Consider the following 20500-nt stretch of genomic DNA (forward strand, 5'->3'; position numbering starts at 1 on the left):
ATGGAAGATCTCCCTTGGGCCCAGCGCAATGGCCTAGTGGCTAAATTCTCACCTTGCATGCGCCAGGATCCCACTGGTTTGTGAGCACTGGTTTTTGTCCCAGCTGCTCCACTTCCCATCCAGCACCCTGCTCATGGCCTGGGAAAGCAGTATAGGATGGCCCACAGCAGGAAGTCTCTGGCTTCGAATCAGCTTAGCTGTGGCCTTTGCAGCCACTTGGGGAATGAAACAGCGAACATAAGATCTTTCTCTCTCTCTGTCTCTCTTTCTCTCTGTGTATTTGCCTTTCCAATAAATCTAAATCTAAAAACAAAAAAAAAGTCTCCCTCTGTCTGTCTCTGACTTTGAAATAAGTATATAGATCTTTTAAAAAAAAAATCCAGCAGTGGAATATTAAAAGCTCCTTCTAGAACTTTACACTCATGGAACCTTATCCTCAACAAACGTGGATGAGGACATTTTATGCACTGTTTACGGAGAAGAAGATAGAAACAGTGTAAATGCCCATTAGTGGTTTTATAAATGAACGGTCTGTCGAGTCTACGAGGCGCAGACACTGCACAGAACGCGTGCCTCAGTTACTGGACGCAGAGACTCCTTGCTAGTGACTGATTCATTTCCATTTTAACACGGAATTTTATACCTTCCTAGCTGCTCAGCCATCTATCTATGCATTACGGGGGAAAATGTCTGGGCGGATCACAGCCAAAGAGCGTGCAGTGGTGGGATCCAGGTGACGGGGTGAGAAGGGGCAGCCCTGCCGTTTCCGGCTGGCTTCAAACAAGCATGTGTTCCTCTTACAATAAAAAGGGAATAAAATAAATATAAAGCAGAATCATTTTCTTTCTCAAAGGCAACTTCAAGAATCACAAATGGCTCCCCAGATTTATTGCCTGAAATGTCTGCAAATAAGCTTTGGCCCAGTTACACACACTGGATCCAGGGGCAGTGAGCAAACTGCCAGGCATCTGCGATTCCATCTTCCAGTTCCAAAACCCGAGGAGGACACGCGCCCTGAGCAGATCCGCCTGGCTAATGGAAGCCATCGCCAAGCTGGGCCTTCCACCCCAGGCGGCGGTCCACAGCCTCACTGGCCCCAGGACTCCGATGCTGCCTGGCTTCACAGCCAGGGTTGGCCTTGAGTGGCACAGCCAGGGCCTCCCACTCTGCTTCCTGGTGGTCTGTCCTTTTCCCACTGCCCTGGGCCACAGCCTGGCCCCCAGCAGGCCCCATTGCCCCACACGTGTGTGCAAACACACACACAGGGAAGCCCATGCACGGGTTGTTCAGTCATCACACCTGGCCCTGGTTGCTGCACTGATGGCAGTTCACACGCAGCCCCCAAGTGCCCCCAGGCAGGCTGGTAGGAGCAGTGATGACACACCCTGCAGCTCCTCTCCCATCATTACCCCTGAGGGCTCCGGAACCACTGCTGCCCCTTTTTGATCCTCTCAGTGGTGGCTTCCACAGGGGGTGCCCCTTTCCCAACACCACTCCTCCACATGTGTGCCCCCAGACATAGTACTTGGGCAAGCCAGACAGAGGCAACAGCTCACAAAGAACATCCATGTGGCCGACACGCAAGTACTAGAACATGTGGACAATGGGCCAGAGATGGCGGGCTGCTGCCAACACAAGGACTGGACACTTAGCTTTTGCTTAACACATGTTCCACAATGGGGACACACAGCGGCAGGACAATGTCCCAGGAAGAAGTGGGCAGCTAGGTGACAGCTCCAGTGGGCAATGAGGGATGAACGTGTGAGGTAGGCAGGTGAAGTGCCAGTCAGAGGAGGTCTGGGAGGGCGTGGGGCCCGCCCTGTCCCAGCAGCCAGGAGAAGAGTGCCTGACGGGTTCAAAGCCAGGTGCTAGAGGCACAGCCACAGAGCCTCGCCCCAGGAATCCACAGCTCAAGCTCACAAGGGGTTCCCGGGGCACAGCATCCGGGACCCCAGGGTTGGCGCATAAGTGAGAGTGTGCCCTGGGCACATGGCTGCCTGGGTGTGACTGCCAACTCCGCCACTCCCGAGCCATGAAGTCTGGGAGACAAGATGGGACAAGGGCAGCAGATGGGGACATTGTCCCGGCTGAGGGAAGCTTCCTCATGGGGAGAGTGAGCGCTCTTACCACGCACACACGTGCGTGCACACACAGGTGTGAAGTCACTTGGTAGTGGTCATCCACACAGTGTCCACAAGTATCTAATCATCACGTTCTGTTGGGCCCTGACCGTGCATCGACTAAATCCTACCTCAGAAAGGAGACACGGTTCAGACAGGAAGAACGAAAGGAATGCAAAAGCAACAAGGACCCCACCGTAAGAGGAGGCACAAGAACGGCATGTGAGGACAGGGGGTGGGAGGGGGAGGTGAGGAGAGGAAAACAGACAGCAGGAGGTGAGGAGAGGACAGAGAGCAGGAGGTGAGGAGAGGAGAAGGACAGAGAGGAGGTCAGAGAGGAGGACAGAGAGCAGGAGGGGAGGAGAGGAGGACAGAGAGGAGGTGAGGAGAGGAGGACAGAGAGCAGGAGGTGAGGAGAGGAGGACAGAGAGGAGGGGAGGAGAGAGGGACAGATGAGGAGGGGAGGAGAGGAGGACAGAGAGGAGGACAGAGAGGAGGTGAGGAGAGGAGGACAGAGAGGAGGTGAGGAGAGGAGGACAGAGAGGAGGGGAGGAGAGAGGGACAGAGAGGAGGTGAGGAGAGGAGGACAGAGTGGAGGTGAGGAGAGGAGGACAGAGAGCAGGAGGTGAGGAGAGGAGGACAGAGAGGAGGGGAGGAGAGAGGGACAGATGAGGAGAGCAGAGGTGCAGGAAGCAGGGACGAGGCGCAGGGGCGGGAGGATAACGGGAAGACAGGGGAGGAAGGCGTGGTCTGGAAGGTTGGCTAGCAGAAACAAGCAGACAACCCAGGGTTTTCAGCAGATCTCTGAACGGAAGATCTCTGTGCCGCAGAAGACAAACTCGGACTGCCGACTAGGTAAGCAGGACGTGACGCCCAGAAGACAGGACCACACGGGCATGACGGGGCATGTGGGAGCGGCCCCGTGCCCACGGGAAAGACAGGCTGTGCCCATGCTGGGGCTGTGCACAAATTTCAAAACATTCTGTACCAAATCGGTCAACCATTCCCAGCCCTTGCACCTGTCCAGAGGCTTGGCACCTTATGGTGGTCAGCCCAAGGATGGCTTTCAGTGTGAAAGGCACCATTTCCCTCACGTGTCACCCCTTAAACAGCCTGCCGCCAGTAACTGATGGAGAGAGAAGGAGAGAGGGAGACAGCTTTCCACGGTGGAATGGAACTGCATTACAGGACGTAAGTCTCTTACAATACCTGATCAACAAGGTAAAAGAGAGGAAAAAAATTGGTCAGCATAAATTAAACCAATCAGAAAGAACACAGCCAGTCAGCAAGTTCTGCTTCCGGTTATGGAGGACCAGTTCCTGTGTGTACAGCGGCCTGCCTGCAGACAGCAGCCACCAAGATACCTGAGGCTGCTGTGGGGGCGGGGGGAGGCGCATCCAGAGCAGGCACACCCCGGGGCCAACGCTAGCAGAAAGCAAAGCAGTGCACTGCCGAGCTGCTGGGGATCTGGCTTCAGTCTGAGGGCAGACACTAGCAGCAACCAGGCTAACCTGCTACACTTTGGATCCAAACTCAGGTTCTTGCCAGTTCGCCTGAATCCTAACACAGCCTTTGGAACTACTGCAGGGGTGGGGAGGACAGAGAAGAGGAAGAGGAGCAAGAGCCCAAAAGGGAGTGAGGCAGTGGCAGTAAATTGAAATAAAAGTGCTAAAAAATTTAAACACTCTGAGAATATAAAGGCAAATGAACAGATAGGGCATAGGACCCTGTGTGGTGGCCTAGTGGCTAAAGTCCTCACCTTGAATGTGCCAGGATCCCATATGGGCACCGGTTCTAATCCCGGCAGCCCCGCTTCCCATCCAGCTCCCTGCTTGTGGCCTGGGAAGGCAGTCAAGGACGGCCCAAAGCCTTGAGACCCTGCACCCACGTGGGAGACCCAGAACAAACTCCTGGCTCCCGGCTTCAAATCATCTCAGCTCTGGCTGTTGTGACCACTTGTGGAGTGAATCATCGGACAGAAGATGTTGCTTTCTGTCTCTGCTCCTCTCTGCATATCTGACTTTGTAATAAAAATAAATAAATCTTTAAAAAAAATAAAAAACAAAACAGAAACAGATGAGGCATCTCGAACAGCAGAAGCGACGGCAATGTGCAGTGCTCCTCACCGTGTGTGAACACCGCAGGACAGTAGCTAAGGACGGGGCAGAGAAGCGGAAACGCTCAGCAAAGTCCCAGGACTCGCGTGTGAGTCAGGGTAATACTAACTAAAGCCTGATTCTGAGCAATTAAAGATGTACAGCACAGACCCTACAGCAGGCACACAAATTTTAACCAAAAGATTTAATAATAAAAAATTGCCAAAGGAACAAGTAAAACAAACAGAATCTGCTCCATCCACCCACATGTCTTATAGCCAGGCAAGCTCCGTGTGAGAAGAGCAGGGGGTGTGGGCAGTGAGGGGGAGGCGAGGACCACATGGGAAGGAGACCCCTGGGGAAAGCTGACCCCGGAGCACCTTCACGAGCACCCAGAGCTGATGGAGGCAGGTAACCAGATGAAATGAAAACGACCCGGCAGACACAACAAGCAACACAGACACTGGGACTCAACAGACCCAGGGGCCAGGGATGGCGCAGGGCTAGCCTTGTGCACACTGCACCTACAACCAACACAGGGTCACAGCGACACAGGGATGGCCCAACGGAAGAACGGTACATATGAAAAACATCAGAAATGGAAGAATACTCAGAGAGAGAAAGACTGTGGCACTTTGGAAGCCTCAAAATGAAGCTCTGAATTTGCAGAAGGAAATCACACCGAGCTCTGGAGAGCGCACGCCACAGAGACCAGCTCATCGGCCCTGCTGCTTGGGGTCGGGGTGGAGGAGTGTCCAGACAGACAGCCAAAGATAGCCCGGCACCAGCAGCACGCAAGACCAGGCCGGCCTACGACTGCATGGCCGGAGCCAGCCCATTGGCCTCGTAGAAAGCCCAGGGGAGGTTCCCAGAGGGCCCACAGAGCCGGAGGCGAAGAGCAGCTAAGGGACAAACCCCGGCTCTGTGAGCACAGCCTGCGGTGGGGCAAGGGAGCTGGCCCCTGGCTGTGTTACCCACACATTCACCCTCAAGGAACCGGAGCCTTCCTCTGCCCCAACACAGCAGGTGGACAGCCTTGAGTGCCAATCTCACACAGCGAGGCCATCAAGGGCACTTCAGAAAGTTAGTGGAAAACATAAGTTCAAATGTTGGCTTTATTTTCACGCCCCCAAAACTGAACTCCATACTGGCTTCATCACCGAGGCCCACCGCAGGGCCTCACGAGGAGAGGGCTTGCCCAGCCAGACCACGTGCTTCTTAGCTGAATAGCAGTGTTTCTCCACTGACCACCTCTCCAAGGAAGGTTCCAGAGGAACATACAGTCCCGAGAACTGGTGGTGAGTACCTGGCTGCTGTGGATTCCCCAAGTGCTGCTTTGCACGGCTGCTCCCCCAACAGGAGGTCCCCGTCAAACTCTCAATCTGCAAGCCAGCGACACCAAGGGCCTGCTGGGGCAGGCAGCCCCTCATAGGAACAGGCGCGCCACTCAGTGCTCCACGCAGGTGCTTGGCCCTGCCACTGCTCTCCTTCTGCTCAAACTTGGGGTGCATCTGCAATTGTTCCCCGACATCTTATTTCTGTACCCAGCAGAGGCAAGAGCCCAGCGAGCCACACCGCTCATAGCTGCACCTGACCCACTTAGAATGAATTTTTTGAAGATCCTTCATGTGGTTAAGTGAACCTGACTTGACCTTTGCCATTTCAGATTCGAGGTGTCAGGACATGTGGTCATGCTGTTGACCTAGTGCTCTGTGTCAGGCACCTGTGCTGTTCCCCAGAGTCACGACCCCATGACTCCGCAGCCACCTCGATCCCTGGCAGAGGCACAAGCACACCGAGGCCAGGGAGTTGGCTGGCTTTGCCCCGGGAGGTACTCACCCAGGCTCCCCGGGAGGTACTCACCCGGGCTCCCCGTGAGGTATCTGAGGTTCAGGTCGTTGTTGACCCTGAGATTCTTCAAGAAACCACTGTAATCCACGGGAGCATCTTGGTCAAGGTTGTAGTGCCTGGAAAATCTGAAACCCCACTGTCCTTTAGAGGCTGTCCATCAGGACCCAGCCAGTCTAGAACAGAGCAGATTTGTCAGTAGGGTAGCTTTTACACCACAGGGTGTAAAATTCATTTAAAATACTTGGAAATAGAGAAAGAGAGAATATCACCTATCACTGGTTCACTCCCCCAAATGACCACAATGGCCAGGGCAAAGCCGAGAGCCTAGAGCCCCGCGTGGATCTCCCACGAAGGTGCAGGGGCCCAAGGACTGGAGCTACTCTTCTCCTATCTTCCCAGGCCACAGCAGGGAGCTGGATGGCAGTGGAGCAGCTGGGACCAGAGCTGGTGCCCACGCTGGGATGCTGGTACTCCCAGGCAGAGGATTTGCCTGATGAACCACCACGCTGGCCCTATATTAATTTCTGGAAAGGCGACTTGTAAAGTTTGTTTGTTTGAACGCAGATGCTGGGCAGGCATCGGCTGCCACTCCTGTAAACCTCCCTGAGGTGCTGGGGCCGGGAGTGGGGGCAGTCTCAGCTCTCCTTACAGGTATTGGAGGAGTGATGCCAAGGTGCAAGCTCTTCCTATGCCACTCTGCCTTTGCAACGATGGATGAATTACAGCGCAGGTGCCTCGACTGGGCTCACTTCCTGACCGGAAGGAGGCTTCACTCTTCTGGGGCCAGAGGGTGGGGCCAGGAGCGGGGCTCTGAGCGCACTGCCGCCATGGCTCCACTCCAGTGCAAGCTGCTCAGCCCTGGCTTCTGCCTTCAATCACAAGAGGGACGTGGACCTGGGCCAAGAGCCAGTTAGCAGAGAATTCCCAGGAGTAAAGAAATCTAGGGCTGGGCTGCGGAGAGCATGTAGCATCTTTCCGGGGGCAAGCTGGGGCCCCTCTTCCTCCGGGTAACTGCAAGTGTTTATTGAATCTCTACCACTGCCTGCCCCCAGTACACACTGGGAGGCTCTGTCTGTCCTCAAAGTTAAAATAAATAGAATATTTTGATTTTTTTATAAAAGACTTTTCTTTAAACCCACTGCTTGATAAACAGTTTTTCTAGATAATTTCTGTTATTACATTTCCTAAAAAATTGACAGTTTTTAAATGTTTGGTTGTATTATTTCCATATGCGTTGGCTTCTATAATTATCCAATTTCACGCTGCTTTCTTTAAAAAAATTGAGTAATTATTACCTAAAGTATTTGCTATTTTTCTGTTTTCCAAATTTGACAAAGAGTAGTGCTGTGTATTCATCTCGGTGCATTACCTTTTTTTTTTTTTCCACTTTGCTGAATCTTGCCTATTGTTCTAATAGGAAAAATTATCTGGGGATATGAGAACTGCCAGATGCGAACACTAAAAGGCGTGCACGGCTCCATCTTTTATCCACCGGCTTGATCCTGGGAAAACCAGGACCCAGGGGGCGGTGGCGAGTCTGCAAGCACAGAGCAAGCTTGCCTGCTGCTTTAACGGGCCACCATCAGCTGTGGCCTTCCCTGTGAGGGCTCAGCACACTTGTCCTAGCATCTGCTCCCAGGGACATCCTGGCCTGCCATCCACCCCACCCAGCCCCACCCACTGCACCTGCTGCACAGCCATCAAGGTCAGACAGCCTCCCATCTGCAGATGAGGCTTCAAAGTGAAGGCTCGGGTTTGCACAGGAAGGCAGCATCTCAGATGGCTCTTTGTGGGAAGAAAGGCCGGGACACAGAACTGTGCCTCACGCCGACAGAGCCACCGTCCCTAGGGCCTGGTCTCTGGGCAAGAGGACTCACACAAGTTCCCCGGGGGCAGGACCAACTCCAGGCAGAAAGTGATCACCCCATCCAGTCTGTCAGCCCGCCAGGCAGCATGGCCCGTGGCCCTGAGCTTCCCAGATCCTCTCGGGCAGCAGACCAGCCTGCAGCTCTGCTTGTCTCACAAGGCTGCCCACTATCTCACCTGTGCTCAAACCACCCACCTGTGGGGCAGGGGAGACTAGTGTGAGGCAGGGAAGCACAAACAAAGCTGTCTGTGGCTCAGCAGACTGCTTGTTCATTCAACGAAGCAGGGCACTAACTGTATCACCTGTGGACCTCTGATGTGGCCTAGATGGTCTTGTACATAAGGGCAGAGGGCACCCACGAACTTCCATGGTAATAATATAGGGTACAGTGAGCACCAGGGACTGGGGTGGTAGGCATGCTATGCACTGCTCTGGGGGTATCTGCCCCTACTCTGCCAGGTAGGTGGCCAGGCATACCCAGACCTCGAGGCCTAGGCTGGTTCCCACCACCTCAAGCCACACAACATGGCTGTGGAAGGGGGTGCTGCTAGGTGAAGGTCAGGACCCCAATGCACCTCGGGCTTCCGGCTCAGAACCAGATAAGGCCCCAGGAATGCTGACATGGCTCCTGGAAGAAGGAATGTCCTTCCTTGGGCTTCAGCAAGCTGGTCCTTAGAGCAGTCCAAGGCAGTGAGCTGCTTTACATCTGCCAGGTTTCTTGGTAAGGAGAGAGCAGTTGCATTATGCTTGCTTTCTCAGGCCCTGATCCTGGAAACAGCATTGTTTCTGAAGCTTAGGGCGGGGGGAATCTCCAATAAAAATGTGTGGAGTTTATTATTCAATACTTAGGAGACGGGGATCCAGGAACTTTTTTTTTTTAATAGACTAGGTTGCAGACCGCACTGCCAGACGTGGGGTTTATTGTCAAATAGAGTGCTGCCTTGTTTTTTGATTGCCTGTTTTTATAAGAGCGCTGCCTCAGTTCTGTAATCACGCGCGGAATTATTTAATTTGTTTTGTTTGGATCCTGCTCTGGACACGTTCCCAGCCGGAAAAGATGTAAAAATTAAAGCGTCTATTATGTCGTTTATATGCTGAGGTGGGCTGTAAAGAGGAAAAAACACCAGCAACGATTCAAAACGTGTGGCAGGCTACATGCCATTGGGTCTCCCAGAGTTAGCCCTGCCCTGGGTGCCAGCCATGGCCACGGCGACAGCCATGGCAGCTCAGAGCCCTGAAGCCCCCAGAGACCCTGGGGCCGGAGTTCAGGCCCAGAGTGGGGTAGAAGGGTTTTGGGGGTGGTGGGGAGCCAGGCAGAGGGAACCTGCTCCTGGTCAGCTCTTCATGAACCCGTGCCACCCACCGCCCTGCCTTTTCATCAGAACCTCAATTGGCCCCGAAGCCAAACCCGTGGCTTCCTCTGAAAGGTTAAGGGACTCACTGGGGGAGCGGGCACAGGCCCTGGGGACCCCAGGCCGCAGCAATGGTGCTGCCAGTGCCACCTACTGTGCCCCAGGAGAACCCCCAGGCCACTCCCTCCTCTCCCAGCCCAGGCTTGCAGGGAAAATGAGCTGTGAGCTGGAGGCACCACAACTGGGGCTGCACGGTACCAAGCAACAGGAGGTGACGGGACAGAGGCCCAGGTCTGTGGGCCACACACCCCGTGCCCGAGGGTGCTTCAGGGACACAGTGGAATGCTCCCCCAGCCCCACCGTGGACCTCTTCAGGAAGGAAGGCGGGAGAGAGGCGGGGGACGTCTGGGCCACCTCGTGTCCAGGCACGGCTGGCACACTTACTTGGTGTACTCCCCGTCTGCTATCTTCATGCAGAAGGTCTCCAGCACCCTTCTCAGCTCGTGGGGCTGGACCAGCCCAGTGTGGTTCACATCAATGAGCTTGAAGGCTTTGATGATGCTCTTAATGTTTTTGAACACCTATGTATAAAAGACAATTGGGGAAAAGTCAAAAGGGCTGGAGTACCAGACCAGGGGGATGATTTAAAAACAAAACTCGGACGCCTCTCGATGCCTCTCACGAAATAAAACGTTTTTTGAAGACTCGCTGTGGTAGGCATTGCGGAATGACACGTCTCCGGAAAAAGGAACACTTTGCATTGATTGAATGTTTGCAAGGCAATTTTCTCCACAAATGGCCTTAGAAGTTTAAAAAAAAAAACTTTTTTTTTTCTGATGTAAAACACACGACTCAGACGCAGCCAGTCCCTTCCAGGGCGGCAGAAGGAAACTTTCTGGTTAATTGACGCTTTGAAACGACAGTCTGGCGGGGCTGGACTTGTCTGAGTCCCCTTCACAGCCATATGCAGAGTATCTTTATCGGGAGCTGGGAAGCAGGGCGGTCTATTTCAACCCTTCGGGTTCTAAAAAGATGCATGGGAGTCGTGCGGAGCTCTGGATTCAGCAAACGGCCTCCGTGAGAGCCTCCCTGGGCTGTGCTCAAGGCGAGACCCATCGCAGGGACCGAAATCACGCAGCAGGAGAAAGGACGGACAGGCGTCCATGCCCACCTTTCTCCACGAGGAGGTGGGCTCGAGTCGCCCACCAGTACACAGCCGAGGGTCACAGTGCTGGCCCGTAAATTCCATGGATCCTTCCCCCATGCTCTCCTGCAGCCCTGCCCATGCCCCAGCCCCACAAGGAGGGATGGAGCCACTGAAGGTGGGCCCTGGGAACCAGGCACCCATAACAGTGCGAAGGACCCGGGCCCACAATTTGGGAGGTTTCCAACAGGAAGCGGCAGCTGGGTGCCCTCCAGGCCCATGTGGAGGTGGGACAATGAGCAGGAGCAGAGTTTAGCACTGCTGAGCAAGCAGTCGATCTCATTTTAGGTACATCTAAATCTATCCTCCTACTTGTCGATCAAAATGCCCCCTTTCCTGAAGTGCAGCTGCTGGGGGCCCAGGAAAGAGGCCACGCAGATACAGGTACTGAAGGCCACGTGGCACTGGTGGAGGTGCCATGTGCTGCCCAAGTGGCCTTAGCCTTGGACCCGGCCTCATTCCAGGAAGCCTACTGTGGGTCCCTCAGGGGAGGCGGCCTCTACCCCGAAAGTGGACAGATCTCTGGGCAGGCAGAGTGGAGTTCCTCTCTCATAGCTGCTGTTTCTGCAAGGTGCACCCCTCCTTGCTGCAGTCTTCTGGGACTCTGACACCCCTCAGTTCAGGAGGCACTGGCCCGGGCACCTGTCCTCTGCCAGCCTCCTGGGGACTCCCTCACTTGCTCCCCTCCAGAGGGCGCTGTCCCTCCCCCACCCACCCACCCACCCACCCACCCGACTGTGCTGAGCTACACAGCCAGGCCCTTCACCTGTCTCCCCCCACCTCCCCAGCTTGCTCAGGGATCCCCACCCTAGCAGGCCCCCACTCACCAACTCCACCTGTTCCTTCACCCTCCACCGACACCAGCACACGGCATGCACAATCCTCCTCCCGCATGTCCACTCCCAGGACTCTGGCTCCTACAAACCCTGGTCCAAAAGGCCTGACGGGAGACCCAGAGCCACAGCCATGCCAATGACAAGCCTGGGACCCCACTGCGGCCAGGAACCCAGGCACCCTTGCAGCACTCCTGCCCTAAGCCACAGCCCATGGTGCTACTCCCGCCTCCTCCCCAGCCCCTGGCGACCTCGCTGCTGGTTCTCCAGAAAACACAGAGATGCTGACGCCCTCTCACACCTCTACGCTGCCTCCCAGTCCACCTGCCACAGAGGTACAACACAACAGAGTGCTCTGCTCTGAGAGCCCATGTCCCCCACCTGTGGGTAGTTAGCGTGCAGGACCTCGCCCTGCTCTGTGGCCAGCCCCAACACATGAGCCACTTCAGAGCTCCTGGTAGCCTCCTGGATTGGCCTCTAGCCCCCAGCACTCCATATCCTTGGACAGACACCCCACTCAAGGTGTCTCCACCTCTTAAAACCTTCCAGGCTAGCACCAAAGATGCCCACCTTGCCATCCCCAGCGGTCCCTTCCCAGTCCCATAGCAGCCTCTCAGGCAGCCACTCTATGTGCCCTGATCCCTGCTGCCAGTTCCTTAGCCTTGCCCACTATGCCAAGTGTGGGGCACTAGAGGCCTCGGTTGAGGTCTCTGCTGCTTTGTGTACTCCAGCAGCTGCAATCACCAAACTGCCTCTTGCAAGCCACCCCAAGCCCTGCTCCTCCTGAGCCTGTCACACGCAGGCCTCCAGTGGCTGCAGGCCATCCACACTGAGCCCCAGACAGACATCTTGGGTTTTCCTACCTGGGCTGTCCCCTGCCCTGCTAATACCCAAGTCCATTCTCCCAGAGTCCCTATCTTTCACAAGCCATCTCCAATCTGCCAGGGTACCCCACCAAATAATCCCTGCCAGCCTCCTGCGTCCCCCACCAAGCCTTCCCATCTTCACAGCGGCCTCAGCTGGACTGCCAGGGCTTCCTGGCCTGCAGGGGATGCGGGGTACGCCCCCTCCGCACAGGGCCTCCCCCACAATCCCACCAGGCCCCACCCACCGGCCGCAGCATCCCCCCAGTTCTCCTCCCGCCTCTTGTGCCCATCCTGACTGCTCTCGGGCCAGCCCCTCACCTTGCTAGTGCTCCCAGGGGCTCCTTTCCTCTGGCTGTAAGGCATTTGCACTTCCTGGTCCCAGGAGCCATGTTTGTCTGAGCCAGGCAACATCCATCAACCAGAAAGACTCTCTGCCAGCACCTCCCCCACCCCTGAGGTCCTTCCTCCTGGTGTTTCTACCTGCTGTGTGACCCTCCCCACCCAAGAACAGGGACTGCTCACTGCTTGGTCGACGGCCAATGCAGTGTCTGGGACAACCAGTTTAAATGAGTAAGTAGATCTGCCTCTTCCCATGCCCCTGGGGAAAAGTCACACTCTGCCCAAATCCCTCCTCAGACTCCAGACCCCACTCTCAGGGGCTTTCCCCAGCGTGGCCCATCCCTCCATCCGCCCGCCCACCACCAGATGGCAGCGGGACGCCAGGTACACACCTGGCTGCAGGTAGACTCCCCATACACACCTCCCACTCCCAACGACACGGCATTGACATCCCACGTAGGAACGTCCAGCAGGAGCTGCAGCCAGCCCGCACCAGTGCTTCGTCTGCTCCCATGGCCAGACAAACGGCACCTCGTCTGCTGTCCCATCTCAACACCCTCCCAACGGGAGACGCAGGGCCACGCTGTTTACAACCCCCAAGGCCACTGTATCAGGGAGGAGAGCAGCAGAGCTGGCACCACACAAGGCCCTACTCCCGCTATGAGGCAGGAGCCACAGGAGAGCCTGCCCCATCCAGAACAGCAGAAGAGAGGAATCTAACAGCTAAGGCTTCCCAGCAACTGCGACCCTGCCCGAGCTCCCGCCGCCACCACAGGCCTGGGCTCCAGCCACCCTATTTTAGAACCATGTGCACAACACAGTTTCCTCTCCACTGTGGTCCCTGTCCCCTAGCTGGCAAAGATTAAGTGCCCAGGCGTGTGCCAACTGGATGTGAGGAAGAACAAGAAAGCAGCCCCACCCCACCCCATGGCAGGAACAGAGTGGGAATGGCTGTGTGCCACCTGCTTCCGGGGCCAGGGCGTGCACGCATCCGTGCTGGTCCCCACCGAGCTGTCCTCCTCAGCATTCACTGGTACCCGCACCACGGCCCGGGAGACGTCCGTGCCAGCGTGTCTCCACCCAAACGGGAGCTCTGAGGAGCAGGCCCCGGCTCCTCCTGAAAGCGGTGGGAGCGAATGTGATGGTGCAGCAGAGTATCCACAGACAGGTGCACTGGGCCCCTCTACCAGCCCATTGTTCTCTTCAGGGAAGTGGGAGAGCAGTGCTGTTGACAAATAAGGAGAAGGACCTGCTGCCCACAGCCCCCTCTGAAGCCTGCTTGCTCCCTGGGGAGCCCTCCCCAGGGCCCAGGGTGATGCTTCTGAGCGAGGTCTCACCTCTGCTGACCCAGCTCCCTTCCTGCCAGGTGCAGCCTCCCGCCTGATGCCCAACTCTGCGCACCTGCATGCTGAGCACGGGTTGCACGGGGGAAAAAAATCAAATGAAGAATGGTATTGCCTGGCAAGTGAAAGCTATGCTAGTTTCAAATTTCAGCAGCCATAAATAGCCTTAACTGGAACACAGCCCCACTCGCTCATCTGCATACCGTGCAGGCCTGTTTCCCCCTCTTGAGGCAGGGCTGGACGTGGACAGCGGGGCAGGAACACCGGGCCCTTTGCAGAGAGCGCCCGCCTGTATCCCAGTGGATGGAGATGTTCTGGGAAAGTTGTGAGTGCACACAGCAGGCAGCAGCACCAAACATTTTCACAGAATGGCAGGCGGAACAACAGGCGTTTGGGACAAAAACTAAAGGCATACAAGCCAGGAAATGGGTCAAGGCCTTGTAAAGAAGCCGTCCTAGCTGGGTCTAAACCCCAGCCCATTTCCCACCACCTCACCATTCCCGGAGGGACATCCATGGTGCCTGACAATAAGGCAGTACCTGCCCCTCCACGGGGCCTTGGCTGCCCCAGGGCTCAGGGAAGGGAAGCACGGGGCAGTGGGCACAGGGAGGGACAGAGGACTGAGGGACGGCTCCACCGCCAACAGGGACTTGGGCTGTGTCCCTGCAGGAGTGAGGTCAGAGCAGGACATGTGCACTCAAAGTAAACGCATCTGAAAATGCAATAGGAGTGTAATTTACATTTCACTCAAACTTAAACTATCCCCCCACACAAAAAACAGATCTAGATGAAAGTACACAGGGCAAAGTCAAATGTTTCCACAGGAAGCAACAACTATCTGGCCTCCCCCACGCATGGTGACGTGCCCCAAGCAGAGCCCAGGAAACGGCCCAGGCTGGTGTGGCCACCTGGACAGCCTCCAGGGGTGGGGTGCTGCCTCCTCCTTCCTCCCCGCCTGGGAGCCCCACTCAGGCAGCTCCAGACTGAGCCTGCAGATCCCAGATTCTCCCCTGCACATGTCACTCAAGGAACCTGGGGACACCAACCTGATTCCACACCTGCCAAGATGCCTTGGGCCCCCGAGTGCAGGCGTCTCCCACTTGGGCCTCTGAGTGGAGGTGCTCCCCACCTGTAGCAAACCCTAGTGTACAGGGGTGCAGTGAGAAAGATCTAAGGACAGAGCTCCAAGCAACCACAAGCCAGGACAGGAAACAGGAAGTAGATGAACTGGCACAACACGCTCCAACCCTAGCCCCTGTTTCATCCCCCCCCCCCACTGCCCACACTGCCCAACATGAGATAACAGAAGCCTAATGAGAAAAGATGGTCTTGAACAGGCAGGAGTCCAGATCCAAAGGGGGCCTAAATCCATGAGTAACCATTAAACAGATGGATGAAACACAGAGGAATAAGTAGGTGGGTGAATGATGGGTGGGGGGATACATGGATTAGATGGATGGAGGGGTAATGGATGGAGTGATGGATGGGATGATACCTGAGTGATGGATGGGTGATGAAGGGAGATTTGACGCGGGATGGAGGGGTGATTTGACGGGGGATGGATGTGTTACTTGATGGGTGACTGCTGATGGATGGGTGGTAAGTGAGTGATGGATGAGTGATGGGAGATGACAGATGGGACGGTGGATGGGGATATGGCAGGGCTGGGGGGACTTTGGGAGCTGGGTAGAAGGTAGAGACCGGGAGAGGGGATGACCCACTTGCTCCTGATTTCACGATTTCACCAGAAGCCACCCACGCAGGACAGTGTAGCGACATGCTCTGCACAGGCTATGCTGAAGGGACCGTGAGAGGAGATTTGCCGGTACCTGCTGGGAGCAGTTGAGGAAGGGAAAGCCACACGTTTCTCAGGTTGTGCCCACCAAGCCTGGGAAGCTTGGCGCATAGCTCCTGGCAGTCCACTGTTGTTCTTTGTTCAAAACCCCTTTGATAGCATTTGGAACTCCAGCAAGGGAGGCTGGGAAGCCACCTGACCAACCACCCTGACCCTCAACTCTCCAGGCGAAGAAAGTCCCATGCCTCCTTCCAGGGGCCCTGGGCAGCCCTGGCTCCTCCTGGCCCTGCCCCGAGGCTGGGGAGCTGCCAGCCTTGGTACAGCCTGCACGGTGCCGCCTGCCCATTCAACTGCTTTCCTAAGGGTAGCCACATCTTCCCGCCCCTGGGCACCTGAAAGCAGTGAGTAGGCACCCAGAGTGGGAGGCGGGGAGAGGGGGCTCCCCACAGCCTCTGCGTCTTGGCTCAGCTGCCCGCCTCCAGCCTGGTACCTTCCATCCCTCACCACGCAATGCGGGTTTTCAAGGGAAAGACGTGAAAAACCTTATGCGGAGCCACGAAGAAGGATTTTTCTTACAATCAACACATCAGTGCTCATTTTCCTTATTATTCTACTTTTGGCTATTTTGTATAAAATCTTTAATTAAAGTTTTTCTTTGAAATTCTCATTATCAACCCAGAAGCAAGGAGGGAGGGGGTTGGGGAGACCACACAGCTGTGCAGATCAGCAGCGCTATTCAGGCTAAATGAACTGGAACCGAGCGAGTCGCCGACTGCTATGCTCTCACTTTTGGCTCCATATTCTCCACAGCGCAGTCTAACTTGTCACTTTATATTGATTCCATCTGTTTACACTCTGCGGCGTCCTGGCTTCCCACCGCGAACATTTCCTATTTACCAGCTGGTAGAGATGCGCCAAACCAGATAGGGAAAAATTAGCCTGCATTCAGGAAGCCATCAACATCAACTCCCCCAGTCAGGGACACGGGGGACAGGGTGGCATCGGGCACCACCACCTCTCTCACAGAGCCGCAGCCTCCTGGGGCCAACGCCAGCTCTGGCACTCGCCCCCACAGGCCGAGGACTATGCATTTATTCATTGAACATATGCACACTCTGCTTTACAAAGAAGAAAAAAAGCGAACAGACTTACATAAAAAGACACCCAAATGAGACCCCTGTGAATGGAGAAAAGACAGCTCACAACTACAGCAACAAAATCGCCAAACGCTCCGTCGCCATGAGGGTGCAAAACTCTGGGGGTGGGTTCCCCTGCGGCCAAGGCGAAGAGCAGAATGTGCTCTGACGCACGTCTTGGGCCATTTACACCCACCCCCTGCATCGCACTTTCAGGATCCCTTTAGAAAAGTTATTGTACTTTTGTTTGAAAGGCAGTTAGAGAAGTCTTCACTCTTCTGGTTCACTCCCCAGACATCTGCAATGGCCAGCACTGGGCTGATCTGAAGCCGGGAGCTTCTTCTGGGTCTTCCACGTGGGTGTAGGAGCCCAAGCCTTGATCGATCCTCTGCTGCTTTCCCAGGCCGTAGCCGGGAGCAGATCACAAGCAGAGCAGCCAGGACTAGGACTGGCACCCACCTGGGATGTGAGCACTGCAGGGAGGCTCAGCCTACTACAACACGACACAGGCCCTGATTTCCAGTTTTAAAAACATAACTATGGGCCTGGCGGCATGGCCTAGCAGCTAAAAGTCCTTGCCTTGAATGCGCTGGGATCCCATATGGGCGCCGGTTCTAATCCCGGTAGCTCCACTTCCCATCCAGCTCCCTGCTTGTGGCCTGGAAACGCAGTCGAGGATGGCCCAAAGCCTTGGGACCCTACACCCACGGGGGAGACCCGGAAGAGGCTCCTGGCTCCTGGATTTGGATTGGCCCAGTTCCCACTGTTGTGGCTATTTGGGGAGTGAACCAGTGGATGGAAGATCTTGGTCTGTCTCCCTTTCTCTCTGTAAATATGCTTTCCCAATAAAAACAAATAAATCTTGAAATAAATAGATTAAGAAAACATTTACCCCCTAGAATGCTGTGTTTGTCCTACTAGTTTGCCATATGTACCAAGATGATTTTGTAAAAAAGAGAAGCATGTTGTAAAACAACTACAAATTCTGATGTAACCGTGGATCACTCACAGAGGGCCCTGACCACACACAGGCTCTGTGTGGAAGTGTTTCCGGTCGGTGTGCTGTCACGCAGCGGCCAGGACTGCTCTGGCCTCCAGATGCCAACACCAGCAACGCCACACTCCTCTCCTCAGCTGCCACAGGCTGATCACTGCCTCCAGCCGTGACTGACAGGCCCCCAAGACAATCTGTCCCAACAGCGCCTCCATACGCTAATCCTTTCCTCAGGTGAGAGAGGAGATGCGTGCAGATACCTGCACAACAGGCAGCTCACGACTGCGGGGCAGATGCGGGGAGCATGGTGGACGCTGCGGTGGGAGTGGCAGCGGCTGTATTCAGCCAGGTCCCTCCATGCTGACACGGTGCCATGGCTGAGGGGCTGAGGGGCTGAGGTACAACCAGGAGACACAGGCAACCCCGAGAGCAAGCTACCCCTTTATTCCTGCGACTGACTCTTTCAAGAGCTCTTGTCCATGAGGGTGCGGGGTGGCCAGCTGGCAAGCAGGTGGACTGCTCGGCTGATGCTTCGGCAACCACTGAGGCTGTGTCTGCACAGTGCTGAGTCACCAGGGATCCCCAAAAACCCACGGCAGGCCCCTCAGCACCCACAGCCACACTTGTCGGAGCTCCTCAGGCAGCCTGGCATCCCGGCACCTCCTCTGCCTCCCAGAGCTCCCTGCCACAGGGTGGGAGTTGGCAGCTCAGGGCTTTGCTCCTCGGGAATTGTCTGTGTGCTCGGCCCTTTCTCATCTGGTGGGAGAGGCTTCCTGTGTGTGGCCGTGGCGAGGGGAGGAGCAGCACCCTGCTGGCCCCCCACAGCCTGGCCATGCCCTCTCCTTCAACTCCCCCTGCACGGCTGACCCTCAGCATCACTCCTGCCTGTCTGCTCCTGGATCCTTCCCTTTCCTCTAGGTGGGAGCTGGCAAGTGACCCGATGACAGCCGTGCCCACCTCAGGAGGGAACTCCATCAGCATTACCCATTGCTGTTACCACAACAGGCACAATCCAGTAATCACATCAGCACCCAGGCACAAAGGTGCAGCAAGCCTGACAGAGCAACTTCCCCGACCCCTGGTCTCTGCCCCTTCTCCTTTCTCACAAGACCCTCCCTCTCCACTTCACTCTCAGAGCCATGTCCCCTGGGTGGCCACCATGAGCCTGGCAGGAAAGCACAGACTGCCATGCCATGGGGTTGGTGCAGGGCTGCTTCTAAGGACCAGTGTCACTGCCAGGAGTAGGTGTGAGTGGAGGGCCCAGTTCCGGGCCAGCAGACACAGGGAACAGCTGGCCCCATGGGACAGGAAGCTCGGAGCACAGAGGGCCTGACAGTGGGCCATGGGAGTGCTGCACCTGGCACCCAGGAGCATAGCAGGAATGACAGTGGGCCATGGGAGTGCTGCACCTGGCACCCAGGAGCATAGCAGGAATGACAGTGGGCCATGGGAGTGCTGCACCTGGCACCCAGGAGCATAGCAGGAATGACAGTGGGCCATGGGAGTGCTGTACCTGGCACCCAGGAGCATAGCAGGAATGACAGTGGGCCATGGGAGTGCTGCACCTGGCACCTAGGAGGTGGGGCTGGGCACCTGGGCCACACTCTCTACAGACTTTACAGCTCAGATGTTCCTCATGCTCAGACTCATTATAGTTAGATCTTCTGTCTGGGGGTGGGATGGCGGGTGAAGCCAGCCACTGATAGGGCCTGGCAGTGTCTGGGGCAGGTAGAGGACCCGTGAGGAAAGGGAGAGGCCCTTACTGAGGGCCCACTTGCCCGCCAGCAGCTTGACATGAGGAGCACTAACTGGGTAACAGTCCTGATGGAAGGCCTTGCTTCCTCCAGTCTAGCAATGAAGAAGACTGGAACAGCAGGAACCTACCCCAAGAACTCCACCACAGCCAGGAAGTCGTAGAGGGAGCCCTGCAGCCAGAGGTGCCCAGCTCTGGCCACGTCCTGCCTCCCGAAGGAGGATGAGGCATAGAACCTGAATTCCCAAGCCTGCAGAAGAGTCCAGAGGTGCCCAAAGGCACAGACAGGAACCCAAGGAGAGCACGCAGCCATCTGCAGCCTGGAAGGGAAGGCAGGGCCAGGAGTGTGAACACTCACAAGGCACCACAGGATCACCCAGGCAACCATGGGGTACAATGGCAGTGCAGACTGACACAGACCTGGGGCGAGCCAGGAGAGGGTCCCCCAAGAGCCCCCAGGCCATCAAAGCTACCAGGCTCCACAGAGCACACCGCACCTCTGCACATGAAGCCATGGACATAGTCACCAACGAGGGACATGGGAGACCTGGAGAGCCTCCCGCTGGACCTGTGACTATGCACTGGAGATGACCGGAAATGGGGCGCCAACTGCTCGAGGTCCAGGAAGGCTGGCCCTTGCACGCATGTGCAGTCTGTCCCCTCCCATCTCAGCATCCTTTGCACACATCCTGGACTCACAGTCACAACACAGCAGCTTCTGGACTTCACGTCCAGCAAGGACATCGCAGAAAGAGGGGCTTGTTCTAGCGCCTCCTCATCCCCTCCTCCCCCAGCCAGATTAGAGGTTCCTGCACCCTGCAACAGGGTATGGCTGCTCTGCCTTGGTGGCGGGAGGGTGGGACGGCATGAGCTGCGTTTGAGCACCCGGCCATGCTTCCAGGCAGACAACTGAAAGGAACATGGCACCTGACCCTGACTGCCACCCCCTCC

At 56.1% G+C, this 20500-nt stretch overlaps 1 protein-coding gene across 1 annotated transcript in view; it reads right to left on the reverse strand.

The window, feature by feature from the left end:
- Positions 1-20500, reverse strand: part of EFCAB6 (EF-hand calcium binding domain 6) — a 124016-nt gene that overhangs the window by 86166 nt on the left and 17350 nt on the right. The window contains exons 5-6 of the mRNA XM_040987251.1: positions 9731-9867; positions 6080-6192 (exon numbers count right to left, since the gene is read on the reverse strand). Coding sequence (XP_040843185.1) covers positions 6080-6192; positions 9731-9867 — 250 coding nt within the window. The remainder of the gene's footprint in view (positions 1-6079; positions 6193-9730; positions 9868-20500) is intronic.

The sequence above is a fragment of the Ochotona curzoniae genome, unplaced genomic scaffold, assembly GCF_017591425.1.
Source record: "Ochotona curzoniae isolate NIBS_2020 unplaced genomic scaffold, NIBS_Ocur_1.0 contig_1014, whole genome shotgun sequence".
NCBI lineage: Eukaryota > Metazoa > Chordata > Mammalia > Lagomorpha > Ochotonidae > Ochotona > Ochotona curzoniae.